This window comes from Erithacus rubecula (genome assembly GCF_903797595.1).
Source record: "Erithacus rubecula genome assembly, chromosome: 1".
NCBI lineage: Eukaryota > Metazoa > Chordata > Aves > Passeriformes > Muscicapidae > Erithacus > Erithacus rubecula.
The window spans coordinates 86,907,073-86,922,266 of NC_136658.1; the positions used below are offsets into that span (position 1 = coordinate 86,907,073).

The 15,194-nt window shown below is 41.3% G+C and overlaps 1 protein-coding gene across 1 annotated transcript in view; it reads right to left on the reverse strand.

The window, feature by feature from the left end:
* TMEM255B (transmembrane protein 255B) overlaps nt 1-15,194 on the reverse strand; it is a 61,195-nt gene that overhangs the window by 7,869 nt on the left and 38,132 nt on the right. Inside the window, exons 5-7 of the mRNA XM_079316939.1 lie at nt 8,931-9,011; nt 4,986-5,071; nt 2,383-2,542 (exon numbers count right to left, since the gene is read on the reverse strand). Of these exons, the coding sequence (XP_079173065.1) occupies nt 2,383-2,542; nt 4,986-5,071; nt 8,931-9,011 (327 nt within the window). The remainder of the gene's footprint in view (nt 1-2,382; nt 2,543-4,985; nt 5,072-8,930; nt 9,012-15,194) is intronic.

Consider the following 15,194-nt stretch of genomic DNA (forward strand, 5'->3'; position numbering starts at 1 on the left):
ATTTAGTGGTACTAAGATTGATACTAAGATGCAGTGCTCTCCCAAAAACTTACTGGGGATGATGGCTGCCTTCACTCCACATGCAAGCTGCTCTTCACCTCATTTCCCACTGTTGTTTCTGCTCCCCTTCTGCTCCTCTCACAGGGAGGGATTGAATTAAGATGGGAAAGCTGCTTTTACTCCCTTTGGGCAGCTGCAACTCTTTAGTGGCTGGCTGCAATCTATTATCAATTCCTTGCAGGAGTCCCCTACATAAAGCTCAGCTGCACATTTCTTACACACCATAGCACAGTGTGCTTGTTTGGCTTAAGCTAGACAGAGGAATATGTCCAGGAAATGTTGCAACTCTTAACAAAGGTGAATTTCAAACAATTCATATAGCCCTGCTCTATTTTAAGCATGGTTTCAAGCACTTGTAGATAGCCTGGGCATGCTTGCTAAGGAATGCTGGTGGTCAAAGCTGGGCCTGGATGGTCTCCAGTCTGACTGGGTCTTTGGCTCATTGGGTACCAGTTCTGAGCAGCCCCTTCCTGCCAGTTCTCCCCCTCCTATCCTGATGTACATCTCAGCTATCTCTCTTCGTTCTCTTTCCTGCTCTCTCTCTCTCTTTTCTTCATTCTACCCATCTTTCTATTGAGTTCTTCCCCTCTGCAGTAGTCACCAGACACACCATGGATCTAGATAACCCGTGCCACTATCACACCTCCCTCTGGCTCCTGCATTTCATTTCCATCTCCATCTCCATGCCTCTGCCCATTTAGTTCTACTGCTCTCCTGAGAGCCTAGTAAATCATGAGCCTCTTGCTTGGTCTTTAGGCATTGCCTGAGCAAACATGGCCACTGACAGGGATAACCCCAGGAACATAAACTTCACCCTTCAATGTGTCAGTAAATCCAGGCAAATGAGGGATTTTACTGGAGAATCCCTCCCACCACAGGGTCTTTTCTGAATGCTGTGGTGCACATCAGCACAACACAGTGGTATGGCACAGGGAGTACTTACAAGGCTGCACTCTAGTGAAACAAAAGAGGAGGTTGAAGTGTCCTGAGCACACAACTGTTTAAATAAAAACTTGACTGGTACTTCAGAATTCATTCCCATTTTTAGGGAAAATAACAACACAAGGCTGAGCAGTCACAGGTAGGACTTGACTTTTACATGTTAGCATACTCAAACTCTGTGCTGGCCCACAACTTCAGTGATAAATTAGAAGGGAAAAAAGCATGCCACTAAGTGAATTGCCAGCATTTGTTCACATAGTTGTAGTTTTTTTCTTCAATTCATGTATTTGTCCAGGCTTGACCCACTTAGCTGTGAACAGCTGGCAACAGCCTCGCCTAAAGGAAAAATCCATGAGAGAGGATGAATTATTAAGGGACAACAACTCAAAACATTCTCCCATTTGTTGAGACACCAAGGTGCTCAGGTGAGGTGGAGGAGGTGAACTTTTGGCTAAATATCTGATCTGATAAGGCACAGGGTGAACGATGGGCTGTGAGTGAGATAGGAGCTGGATCCTGTGGAGAGGACTGTGCCCCTTGTCATGCTAAGTTGTGCTCCCTTGCACAAACCCCTGGGTTGAGGGGGTCCCTCTCCTCTCCCTAGGGAAGTACAGGGATGTATTGTGGCCTCAGCATCCTGGTCTCTGCTGATGGGACATAACTGACTCAAATGCAGCTAGGATGTGTTTTCTTAGAAGGTGTCAAGGGCTCCCAAAATACCCCATAATTCACATTATTATATCAAGCTCCCTGTCCAGTGGGAAGTACCTGAGCATCCTCACTTGAACCAGAATGAATTTTTCCAATAGATGCTGTGTTCTGGGGATTTCTCTTCACCACCATATAGATGTGGTCAGTGACCACCACTTTGACCATGACTGTGCAGCAACCAAGCCCTGTCTCCTGTGGGTGGTGAGATCCTCACACTCCTGTCCTTTTTCTCTCTCTCTCTTTTTTTTCCCCCTTGTGTGTGTACTTGGGTGATGAACTTCCATATTGCAATGCTTTCATGTTGTATCACTATAGATAATAACCACCAAAATGGCTCATGCCTGTTTTCCTTTGCAACCAACTTATTCCATAATAAACTCTACACTGTTTATTTAAAAGCAGTGGCATTCAGTGTTTCATTCTAATCTGCCCCAAGGGAGCTATTAGCAAGAACCTGTGTTACACTCTTGGTACCTTCTGAGGTGGCTCATAATATTCCAGACTCCCACAACACCCAGGAAACACATCTAAAACTTCTCCTTTGAACATCTATACTTCCTTGGTTTTATCTAATTTGATAATTCCAACAAGCAGAAAGCCCCCACATAAGGCAAAAAAAAAAAAAAAAAAAAAAAAAAAAAAAAAAAAAAAAAAAGCTCTGAGCCTTACCATGTCTTTAAATGCCCCAAGAATGGCTGCTGTGATAATCCCCAGAAACAAGCCAATGATGTTGAGGACTGTGGAGGACCATAACAGTCTGTACAGGTGAAGCACATCCTGACAGCTGCTCACACCCAGAAATTCATAGTAGCTGGAGGACTGGTCTGAACTGAAAGAGAATGCAATGTCATTGCAGCAGGAATAGTTTTGCACATAATGCAGAGCACTAAGGATCCCACTCCTTCCTGTTTGCTTTCCTCTTTGGCAAAGCACTACATCCATGCTCCCACCAAAAACTGCTCAGAAGAACTAGAGAAAGCCCTGCTGGAAAACTGGCTCTGCTAAAGCCAGCATCAAATATAATCCAACTAATACCAATCCTAGTTTGGCTGATTGGTGGATCCTTCTTTGTGTTTTGTTCAGTGTCTCTATACAGACACATAATCTTGGTATATGGATGCTGCCCTTGTCATATAGCTACCAGATCCAGCTTGCTTAGCTTTGTTTTTTTTCCCAGCTCACCTAGAAATCTGCTGGCATCTCAGAAATTGAGGAAGGCAAGTTGCTGAAGCATTAATTCAACCACAGGAAGGGAGATATTGCCAACTGGCTACATTTGTTTATGGTGTCTGTGGTTCCAAATTAATGCAACACAGTACAGTATAAAGATGTCTTTACACTCTGGATTGTACTATCCAGAAATCTTTGTTCATATATCTACACCACATTGGTTATTGTAAATCAGGCATGTGGTGAAGTTGCACATCACTGTCTTGCCAAAAGCCAGAAATATCCTACTGCAAAATTTGAAACCACAGGTTCCTGCAGTTCTTTCCAGTACCTGCCTTAATTTGAGCCCACTAATGAGCTCCTTGGGCAGCTATTTGAGTTGAAAAGATTTTTTTAAATGCCAAGCCTGTTTTTCCATTGTTAGGAAAGGGCCATCAGATTGCCATCAGATGTACTATCCTGCCCTCATATCAGCCTATTCTATAGCTGACAACAAATTCCTTTGTGGGCCTGTGCCCCCTCCTACTTCTCTCTAGCCATCCTGTGAACTGGAATTGACAAGTCCAGAGCAGCATGATTGCTTATTTACCCTGGATTTGCCATGGCAGTGCCATAAGGTCTTGCTGTCCACTGTAGAATGTTGACAATAGCAGAACATATACATTTAATTATATCATTGGATAATGTCACAGCAGTGATCAGTCCCAAGTGTTTCAAACAAACTCAATGCTTTAGAAAAATGGCCCTGAGGATCTCCATCTGAAAGGGAAATATGCCTGATCTCTCCTTGTGGTTACTTTATGCTTTAAGCAAGTTTCCATCACTTTTTTTGACAGATCCAAATACTTTCATCCCTTTAACACCCTTGATCTTTTCTGTGTTGAGTTGGGCTGTTTGGTTCAGTGTTAACATGCAGGCATTAGCTGTGAACCACAGAAGGAAGCATTCTCACAATATACATACTGTGTTGCAAATATGATGTTCCATCATCTGTCTGTCATAGAAAAAGTACCAAAGCTGAGCATTCCCTAGTTTTTTGTCATTTGTTTTGTATACTTCCATCATGTCCAGATTTAACATTTCTTACAAAAGCAAAAGACTCTGCATAGGATTTTGATCCATTTTATAGATTTTTATTCATTTTATGATTCCCATCTGCATAATAAATATGGATGCATAAATCACTTCCCTCTAGTCCCAATTGTCATTTTACTTCTCTAGCTGAGATGTCATCTGGCTAAGAGCTACTTTTTCATGCAGAAGCCTTGTGCAGAAGTTTGATTGTTCCCTATGCCTAAAATATTTATGTCTGGCACCACACTACCAAGTCTTACAGAGGACTGGGGTTATTCAGGGCAGCTAGCATGGGAAGAAGAGGTAGAAACAAAATAAAATAGATGTAGGAAGGAAGAAAGATGAGAAATACACAGGGGGAAAGAAGGAAAAGTGACTGTGGCTGAACTGTAGAGGGTTGCATGAGAGTGCACAGTAAGATGATATACAAGGGCAGGGAGAGATAAGATAGGGGAGAATAGTTTACAACAAAAACAGGGAAGATTTAGATATTAGGAAGAAATTCCTCACTGTGAGGGTGTAAGACATGGGAACATATTGCCCAGAGAAGTTGTGGATGTCCCATTAGTGGAAGGGTTCAAGACCAGGTTGGATGAGGCTCTGAGCAGCCTGGTCCAGGGGAGAGTGTCTCTGCCCCTGGCAGGGGAGTTGGATGTTCTTGAAGGTCCCTTCCAGCCCAAACCATTCTGTGACTCTATGACAGTGAGATGTGCAAAGCATGAGCCAAACAGAAGGTTCAGTAAATCTAATGGGAAAAATGCATTGCCAGACCAACAGTGTATCTGAACAGGGATGATCAGTTTTGATCACACAGCAAAAAACTTATGGACATATTTAAAGAAACTGAAATAATGCCAACACTAATGAACAACTCCTGACCTTTGTGCTGCCATCAGGATTTTAGCTGCAGAGGAACTGCATTTCTCAGCATATAAGCTCCCTGTTACTTCTGCAGGCCCTACCATTTACAGGTAAGGACAACCTACCAAGAACTTCTCAGAGGCCATGGAATGCACACAGGTACTTACTTCTCACAGTTGTACAGATCACAGCAATAGCATGTGTTACTCTTCACTTTCAGCTGGCACTTGCTGTTTAAGGTATGACATGTAACCTGTCAAAAAAGTAGAAGCTTACTTTTATCCTCAATGTTTCAGTATTGTGTGAATCATCCTACAGCACTGACCAAAAAAAATAAAACCAAAAAAACCCCACCAAAACAAACAAAAAAAAACCCAGCTACTATAACACTGTTAAGTTGTATTACCCATGGTGCAGAAAGATCATGAGATTCCAAAGGTCATGACTGGAAGCCAGAAGGACCTCCCTGAGCTCACAGGAGTTTTAACCAGGACAACCCCTGAGTCTGAGAGCATTTGCTCTGTAGAGCCCAGAGCTCCCAGGACCAGCTTGCAGCCAGGACTGACAGGGATTTCCAGCACTTTGCTGCACTGCCTGGTGCTATTCTGCAGCCAGGAGACTCAGACCTCTGCAGCTGTGACAAACTGACAGTGGGTGTGGAGAGACACTGCAGCAAACACTGAGATGGATAAGAACCAGTCTGTTAGAGTGGGGAAATAGCAAGGGAGACAATTTATCTGAACAGCTCACAATAAATGGGAGCTCTCCCCTTTCAGTGAAACCCTCCTGAAGAAGGAAGTAATTATGAACAACAGCAAGAACAGTCTCGAAGAAACCCACAAACAGAAGAATTCAGAAAAGATCCAAGCACTTCAGCAAATAAGTACCATTTATTGCAGGCTCTTGAATACAAAACTTAAAAGGTTTATTTGCGTGAGAAGGAATTGCAGGGATGGACAGATGTGGGAAAAATAAAGGCAGGCACACGTAAGCCACTCTCCATACAGACACAAAATCATTTTAATGACTCCTTAAGTGTGGTAAGCATTAATCACTTCTATTTGGCAGTACAGACCAATTGAAATACTTTATATGTAAGGCATTTTTCTTTCCTTGAGAGTTTTAGCTTATTGACTTTGAAATTGACTGGGGAGTTTTCAGGTTTTAAAAGCTAGTAGTAGGAAAATACATTCTTTCTATAGCTTTTATTTGATAGGAAAAAAATCTCTGTAACACTGATAGATCTTTTGTTCACAAAATGCAATTAAAATGTATTATTGAATGGATAAATACATGCCTGCTTTGGACAAGTTTATCAGACAGCTCTGGCTTAGCCATGAATGTGTTTCTGTATGGAACAGTGTCCACAAGAGATGTTAAACCAGATGTTTCTCACTTCCTAAGCCCTGGATCTGTATATCCATTCAGTATGAAAGCTGTCACTGTTGGTGAGTCTGTACTCCTCACCTGCTTGTTCCCAGCAAAAAGGAAAGCCTTAAATACACACCCCCAGCAACAGAGGAAGTTCATCTCACAACTGGTCTCCAACTTGCCACACTTCTCCTTGGCAGGATTTGATTGAGCAGTGGAAGATGGGTGACAAAACTAATGTTTAAAGGAGATTAAAATTATTCCTTGGGATTGCTTTGTTGCTCAGGAGAAGGCTGTACCTGTGGCTTGTGTCTCATACAAATCATCTCTTCAATCCCAAAATGTAGCTTAGGAAAGGACAGTCTCAGCCTAGGCTGCAATCTGGAAATGGAGTTTGATACAGACACTTGTCACAAGGACATCTCACCCTGAGACAGGACCTTGTTTCATCACCATTGCTGTACTGAGTCTGAACTCACTGGAGTGTCACCTAAGGGCCTGAAGTCTCATCCAGCAGCAGCTGCCAGCCTGAGCTGCAGGTTCCTGCAGAAGAGGAGCACCTACTGTCACTGACTGCATCAGCTTAAGAGGCAGAGACTGAACCATCCCACATGCCTACTTCTCAAAGCAGGCTGAAAACCAACCCTGGAGCACAGTGGGCTACCTCAGCCATGTTGTGGGATGCCCTATACTTTTGCATTCAGGGGATCTTCAGACTTTGGTTTTGACCTCCTGTATGCAGGAAAATGGCCTGGGACCTGCAGAGTTAAAATACCCTAAATAAATATAAAAAATAAAAATACCCTAAATAAAATACACATGCATGATTGGGATAGGAGGGCTTTATAAGATGGATTGGGCTGCTAAAAAGTTATTTGTTCTGATACATGGTTTGGGGACCACTTCTAAAAGGAAGTAAATGTAACTTTTGCCTCTCCAAGCAATAATAAGGCCAGTCTGCTCTTTTAATGGGGAAGGCTGGAAGTACAAAACACAGAGATCAGCATGATCTTAAACATGTTTTTGGCTGCTTCTACACTATGAGACACATATTACTGGCCAAGGAAGTTACTGTAGTTATCTATTTTTATCTCTGCATTTTAAAAACATGCATAGAACAAGACACTCCTTTTTAGAGGAACAGTGAATAAACCAAAATAAACAAATTTGTGTGTGGTGTGAGCAAGGGTGGTGGAAAGAGGCCATTTGTGGGTGTTCTGCATGTCCAGACCTATTATTGCATTTCAGTGACCAGACACACAGCTTTTTCATGTCCTGGACATTTGTGATTTATTATCCCCTCAGCACCAACTGAAGATATATTCTCTCATAGTAATTGCAAGAAAATCAAAAATTTTCTGCTTTGAGCAAAGAGAGCTGAAACAGGCAAACCAAATGAGCTGGAGACCACTTACAGGTGAGAGATGTCAATCAAAAGGAAACTTGCAGTCAATAAACAATCTGCTTTTCTAATTAAATGTTTGCCTGACATGCAGAGCATGTCCCCTGCTCACTACCTGGCTGCCTTTGGAAAAGCAAAAGCCAAGTATAAATGCTATAGAACTTTAACTCTGAATTAACATACACTGACTGTAAATCAGTGAACAACCAGACAAGAATATTATTAGAAACTACCTACACTTCTAAAAGATATGGGGCTTGGTTTTTTTCCAGAATACAGGAAGGAGCTCTGGGTGGCCCAAGTTTAGGCATTCCCAGAATCAACAGAGCTGTGGAAAACTGTCTGGCCAGAAGCCTGAGGCTGGGGTCACCTGCAAGGAACTGTGGTCAGTGTGACACCAACCACACACTTATTAAAGGAATCAGAAGAATTTCTCAGGCCATGTCTGAGTCTGAGTGTGCATGCAGACTCTAGAAGAGGAAGAAGTAAATCTTACAGGAAAGGGTGTTGTCACACTTCAGAAGTTTGTCTGGGTCGGTCTTTACATGAGGAGATCAGTGAAATATTTTTGTCAGACATTTTCTGGAATCAACACCAGCATGCCCTAGCAGCAAGATTTAAGGAGCTGCTTAACCTGGTAGTATACTTGACTAAGCTTTCTAGAAGTGTTAGTGGCAACATTCCCCATACACCTTTTTCTAGCCAAGGCAGGAATGGTGATGAAGAACAACTGGCTTCTTAGAAGTTACACACTGTTCAGCTGTTCTCCATTTGCTTTTCTATTCACTCACCAATTTACCACAATAATAAAATAGGAAAAGAAACTAAATCTGGACTTCCCAGGAAACTAGGCAGTTGGATATGGGCACTTTTATGACCAGGTTAATGTCATTGAGATAATAAGAATGCTGCATTCAAACCACTGATGTTCTTGGGCTGTGCTGGATAAATACAGAGATTTGAAGTCTCCTGGATGATACAAATGTATTACTTTAGATATTTCCTACTCCACTTGGAGTCTATGAAAGCCTTCTTAGAGGAAGATGCCAATGTGACAAACACATTAGAGACAGTTATTCTACAGCATAGATGGACTAGGAATCATTCCAGCCTCAGAGTAATGTGCTGGATACAAACACTGATGATGACTCAAAACCTCAAAACTGACTGTAGTGATCTGCAACCATCAGAGGCTTGGACAAGCAGGGAATCACTTGTGGGAGAAGAACTGGGATTTCTATCTACTCATGACCTATGTGCACAGACATGCTGTCAAACATCCCCCCCACTCCTCCCCAGCACAGCAGAAATGAAGACATGATGAGGTCAGTTTGTTTACCTCAGTCTGGTAGGCATCATACAGGAATCCTATTCCACTTGAATAAAACTGGCATCTTTTATTATACAGAGGTCTGGGTTCCTGTAAAGAGAAAAACAGCCAAAAAAGTGATTGGTTTGGAGGAAGTGGAAGGCACCATGTCCCCATGTGGATGCTTACAGCTCTGTGGAGCTGAAGTGATGCAGTCACTTGGGTAAACAGCTCACACCCCTATGCTGGCTTCTTTTCTGGAATGCCTCTCCTCAGGGTTACATTTTCCATCTTCACCCCACCACTAAGCTATGTGAGTATCCTGTTTTTCTCTAAAAGATGCCACCTCTGGCATTTAACCACTTGATGTCATTTTACCACACTTGACGTCAAATAGTACTGCTCTGAGAATGGTCCAGTCACTCTTTTTTTTTCTGGTACAGTTTTTTACCTAAGAACCAAGACTTATTTTGCAGGTTTTTTTCAAGATATGGAACTTGCTTTTTAAAGAATTTCAGCAATGTCCATGGTAAGAACAAAGTAAAATAGATAATAGTTTGAGTATTCCATTTATAACACACACTTCAAACCCCAGAAGTAAAACAAAGAATAATGAAGAAATAAAGATAAAGCAATTTACATTGTTTGGTTTTGCTTTATTTTCCATTTATGCTATTACAAAAGATGCATTCACTGCTTATATTTCATATTTTGCTTGTAACAGTTCCCACAAACTGATATAAAGGAAGAACACAATGAAATACCCTTGGCCAGATGGAAAATGTGTGCTTCTGACCTTGGCAAACAGCCACTTTGAAGGCTGCAGGGTGCATACCTCAGTCAGTTTCAGGACTAGACTATATTTGTTTTGGGAGGATTTGACAACTTTAGTCCTCTATGAACCAATGTCTATTCCAAAGCAGTGCTGGAATTATTTATGTTTGTGTAAAAAACCAACCAAACAAACAACTTTTTCAACTTTCCATCACTTATCTAGTCCTGATCTGATCATTGCTCCTCAGTTTGTCAGTTAGACCAGATCCAAGACAGAAGATACAAACACACTACCTGCATCCCCTCTTTCCATGCCAACTTACAAAGGACTATTTAAATTGTTAGCAGAAATCTTCACTGATTAATTTTCACTGCATTTTAAACCATTAAGATCCATCTAGGAATAACTCAAATTTTGCAGAAAGATCTGCACTGCTTCAGATCACAAGCAGAGTATTATCTGCTTGCTGGATAATGAAGTGTGAACTGTATAAATGTGCTGATCCAAAATAGATAATTAGTTAAAATGCAGAGCTAGGCAGGAATGCAGACAGATCAATGACTAAAGCTCCTCCATCAGCTTGTTTGCCTTTCTGATTACTCTGGCAAACTTAAGCAAGTTTAGACACCAACTCTCAAGGGTTACAGAAAGGTTAGCTTCCTGCATCCAAAAATATTTATTTATACTACATAAGTGTAAGAAAAAAGTGCTTTAGTAATTCTTTTTCTCTAGAGGAAAAGCAAATACCACACAAACAGCATGCCATGTCTTGAACTAGGTCAACATTCCTGCACAGTCCTGGGAAAGAATTAGCCTTTAGCCATGACTTCCAGGGACAGATCTGGTTGGGAGGTCTACGAGGATTGTAGTTTCTCTGCCAGAACAAGGAGCTGACAAGGAGGGGAGTTCTGCTGGACTTCACAGTTACAAAAAAGGAAAGATTGCTCAGGGATGTGAAGGTCAGGGGCAGCCTTGCCATGAATGATCTGGTGGGGTTCAGAATCTGGAGAGGATGGAGCAGGATCCCAACTCTGGACTTGAAGAAAGGAGACTTTGGCTTATTCAGTGATAAGTTTGGAAGAATCCCATGGGATACAGTCCTTGGAAAGCAATGAGGTGCAGGAAAGTGGGTTGATATTCAAGGTTCATCTCCTCCAAATTGAGAAACAGTTCATCCCATCTAGCAGAAATCAAGCAAAGGCAGCATGAGGCCTGTGTGGATAAACAAGGAGCTCCAGATGTAACTCAGGCATGAAAAGGAAGTCTATGAGAAGCACAACAAACGGGAAATCACCAGGGAGGAAAACAGAAAAATTATAGGAGCATGCATAGATGGGATTAGGAAAGCCAAAGCTCTCCTGGAATTCAGTCCAGGGGTTGCAAAGGGCAGGAAGAAGAGCTTCTGTCGGGTGTATTAGAGCAAAAGAGAAATCAGAAAAATATGTGCACATTACTGAATAAGGCAGGCAACACAATACAAAGACATAGTAAAGATCAAAGCATTCAGTGCCTTTTTTGCACAATATGACTGGCTTGGTGCATGAGTGGAGCTTCTTACTCACCTGCTTCTGGTTCTTTATCTTCACAAATCCCTCTGTCAGTCTTTCTCACAGCCAAGCTGATGAAATATGGGCTAAATAAATGGAGAGTGAGGTGGACTGAAAGCTGGCAGAACTGCTGAGGTCATAGTCTTGGGGGCAGTGACATGAAGTCCAGCTGGAGGTGATTTAATAGTTGTCTGCCCCAGGGGTCAATACTAGGACAATATTGTGTAACATCTCAATTACTGAACTGGATGAGGGGTAGCTAGCAGATGATACAAAACTGGGATGAGTGGCTGAAACAGCACAGGACCATGTCATTGTTCAGAGAGACCTGGGCTGGAGTGCTGGGCTCCCCAGAATGAGATAGACCATGGACAGGCTGGAATATCTGTCATAAGAGAAGCAGAGCTGGGACTGTTCAGCCAAGACAAGAGAAGGTTCCCATGTACATTTTCAATATGGATCAGCACTTGATGGGGAAGTGAAGAAGATGGAGACATATTTATCTCCAGAAAAATGACAAGATGCAGTGGGGACAAACTGAAATGTGGGAAAATCCACTTAAACATAAGAAGAAACATTTTTATTCTATGGGTGATTAAACACTGGAACAGGTTTCCCAGAGTGGTTTTAGAGTCACCATCCTTGGAGAAACTAAGACTGGACACTCAAAATGGGCACAGTTCTGAGCCACCTGTGCCAGCTGACACTGCTCTAAGCACAGGTAATTGGGTTATGCTCTTAAAAAATAAATTGGTCCTTTTATTGGTTTGGTCTTTTCATCCTAGTGTGCTTGTGACTGGAAGGAGCACTGTTCTCTGAGGAAAGAGGTGATTGATTAATCCATACCAGACATTATAGCTTGATATTGCTGGGCAGCAAAAAGGTCAGAGCTGTGACTTGGAAGTGATCACAATGAATACAGTTATTACATTTGCATGCACAGTCATGGCAAAAAGTACTTTTTCTCTAAATGCACCCCTATGTGCAATCAAATACACGAGTGATGATCAAGCGTACAAAAAAACCAAAGATTAGATAACATTGGCCTTGTCCAGACACCTACAGAATTTCACACCTAAAGAACACAGCTTTTAAGTAAGGATACATTAGGGATGCCAAAAGGTTGCATTGGTAAAATCTTCCATTTTCATGCCACAGAGGTGCTGTGGTCTGTCTGTCTGTCTGCTAAGGTGTTTATATGAATAAGGCACCACACAGATATTAAAAAGTGTTTAAAAGTTATCCAGTGGTATGTCACACCACATAAGCACCCAGGGGTGCTATAAGGGCTTTGTAGGAGTGTCTTTTACCAAAGGCAACTGAGTTATACTTTAAAGCTATAAAAGTATTCCTGACAGACTTAAAATACTTCACATTGCTCACAACAGATTGTGTATGAAAATAATATATACCTATCAGTCCTTGATACTTCTTTATTCTACTGTTTATAGCAATAGTGGTTGAGACAGAGCTATTTTTAAATACTATATGTGTGTGTGTATCTATATGTATACTTTTCATCTATTAAGAGTAACTCTAAAGTATATAGCAACAATATTCTTTTTAACTGACTCAATATCATTTGATACCAAGAACTTCCTCAACCACTATTATTGAAACAGAGCTATGCAATACCTAAAGTGTAATATTAATATATAATAAACAATGCATTCCCCTTCTCTGCTTCTTTGTGTAAGTCCCTTTAAGTGGGAATGGGCAGGTGGGAAAGTTCTGCTGGTTAAAGCTCTGCTGATACATGCAGAGGACAAAACATGTAGGCTGGTAAAAAGGGGAAGAATTATCTATAAAAAATGTAGTTATATTCTTGGGTTTGTTTATTGATGCAAAGGAAAAATGGACAGGTTTTATTCAATTCTGAGCACTGGAAAAGATGATTTCTTAGCTAACTACATTTGAGTGTGTTTGTGTATACTGAGCAGGTACAGTCAGAACACCATCAAGATAAGTTTAGAAAATTTTCAGATGTGTCAAAAAAAACCCCAAAACCCAGGACATCCAGTACTTCCCTTTAATTTCAGACAAATCAGAAATGCTCAGCCTTGAACCCTACAAGGCAAACTGTAGCTTTCCCTCTTCTTGAATTTTTTATTTCAATACTTTTCTAGTATGTGTATTAAAACCTGAGAGTGACAGATGCATAAGAGGGAAGGCTTTATGCCAAGGAAGAGAAGATTTGATACAAATATAGAGAGTTTTGGTTTGGCTGATTGCTTCATTCTAAGAGCATACAATAGAAACACCACATTTTCTTTGATGGTGGGAGCATTGCAGTATGTTTTTAAGAAAAGTACTCTTTTAACAGTATCTTTGGTGGATTTGATAAAATGTCTGTGGGGAGGTAGAAGGACTCTTCACTGAGGTATGGAAAGAAACTTTTTCTATGCCAGTTTTTGTTTCCTTGGAGAACAGATATATTTTGGATAACATAGGGAAAATTCCATCTCCCTTATGTGTAAGCTCACTTTCAGAAAATGGAGATATAGCTTAAACTGTATTGACTGAAATGTATGCCATACTTCACAAAACATAGCTAATAATTTATTGAAATAATTATACAGTGAGGGCTATTTTTTTCCAATTGCAGTATTTATTTAGTCTTAGCTTCCATAGCTGCATTGAGAGAGGTGTAGATTAATCAGTGCCAGGGAATGTTCCCAGGGCTGAAACTCGAGCATCAAGCTCATTAAATTGTTAGAACTCTGCTGGTGATGGCTTTGGCCTGGGCAAACTATCACCCCTCCAAAATAATTTCTGGGCATGGTTTGTAAATTAGTATGGGCCAAGAACCATTCCCAGCAAGTATCTTGGACATTTCCATTTACATTCCAAGAGACTCTGAGAGTGAGGACGTGGGCTTCACCCTGCCAGTTGGCCTGGGGAGCAAGGAACCATCCTGGTCACATGTAAAAGATGAATATAGATAAAATTGAGGAGTCCAAAACCAGAATCATGTTTTCAGTGTCTCATTAGCGTCAAGTTTTAATTTTCTGTTTTCAGTTGTTTTCATCTACATCAAAGCTAGCAATGAATAGGAGAGGGATAGCTGCCAAGATTTTTCAAGTTTAATCCTAAAAACAAACTGAAACATCACCCTTCAATGCCAGCTCAGCTTTGTGCCAACAGCTGAGTGTTCTGGAGATTATAATTCCCTTCAAGATCACACTCTTTGTTAACTTCCTGAAAACAGGCATGGAAACATGAACAAATAGATGTTATTAGCAATTAGCTTTATGCTCCACTGGAGGGGTAATGGAGCACAGGTATCTGTGTGTGCCCCACACTGGCCCAGAGCACACAGCACATGGGAGCATACAAACCTGGGGGCTTTCAGAGCAAAGATAAAAGGAGCTCCTAAGAGAAGGGACAACATGTTAGGAGCCTGGGAAAGCAGGCAGGCTGGATCACTGTCTGGGGGCCCAAGCTGGAGCTGGTTGGATCCAACCCTGTACAAACAATGAGAGGAAATGCTACAGGTCTTTTGTAATTCCTGTCTCTCTCTGACCAAGGGCTGTTTCTCCATCTTTTACAACAGCTTTCCCAATGAGAAGGGCTTCTCCTGAGAAGACTGCTGGCAAATCCTAGGAATTCACAGGAGAAATTAATACAAAAATCTTTGTTCTTTCAATCATAAACAAATGAAATATGTCCATTTAAAAAACTTTTATGAACAGTTTCCATATTGGCTCTGGCCAGTTTGAACTTCTGAGTCCAAGGCTAGTATCATCAATACTGCAGTGAGAGGGCTTCAGCTTTGAAGAACAAAACATTTATACCTCAGTTTGCTGCCCAACCCCCACACAGAGCATATGACCATACCTCTCTAGAATCAGAAACAAGGGTGGATTTTTTGAGTTTTTTGGGCTTTTACTCACTGGCAGATAAACCTGCAATTCAGTTCTCAGTTTGTAATTTCTGAAGCAGAAATGGCTTTCAGAAAACAATTTATCTTGC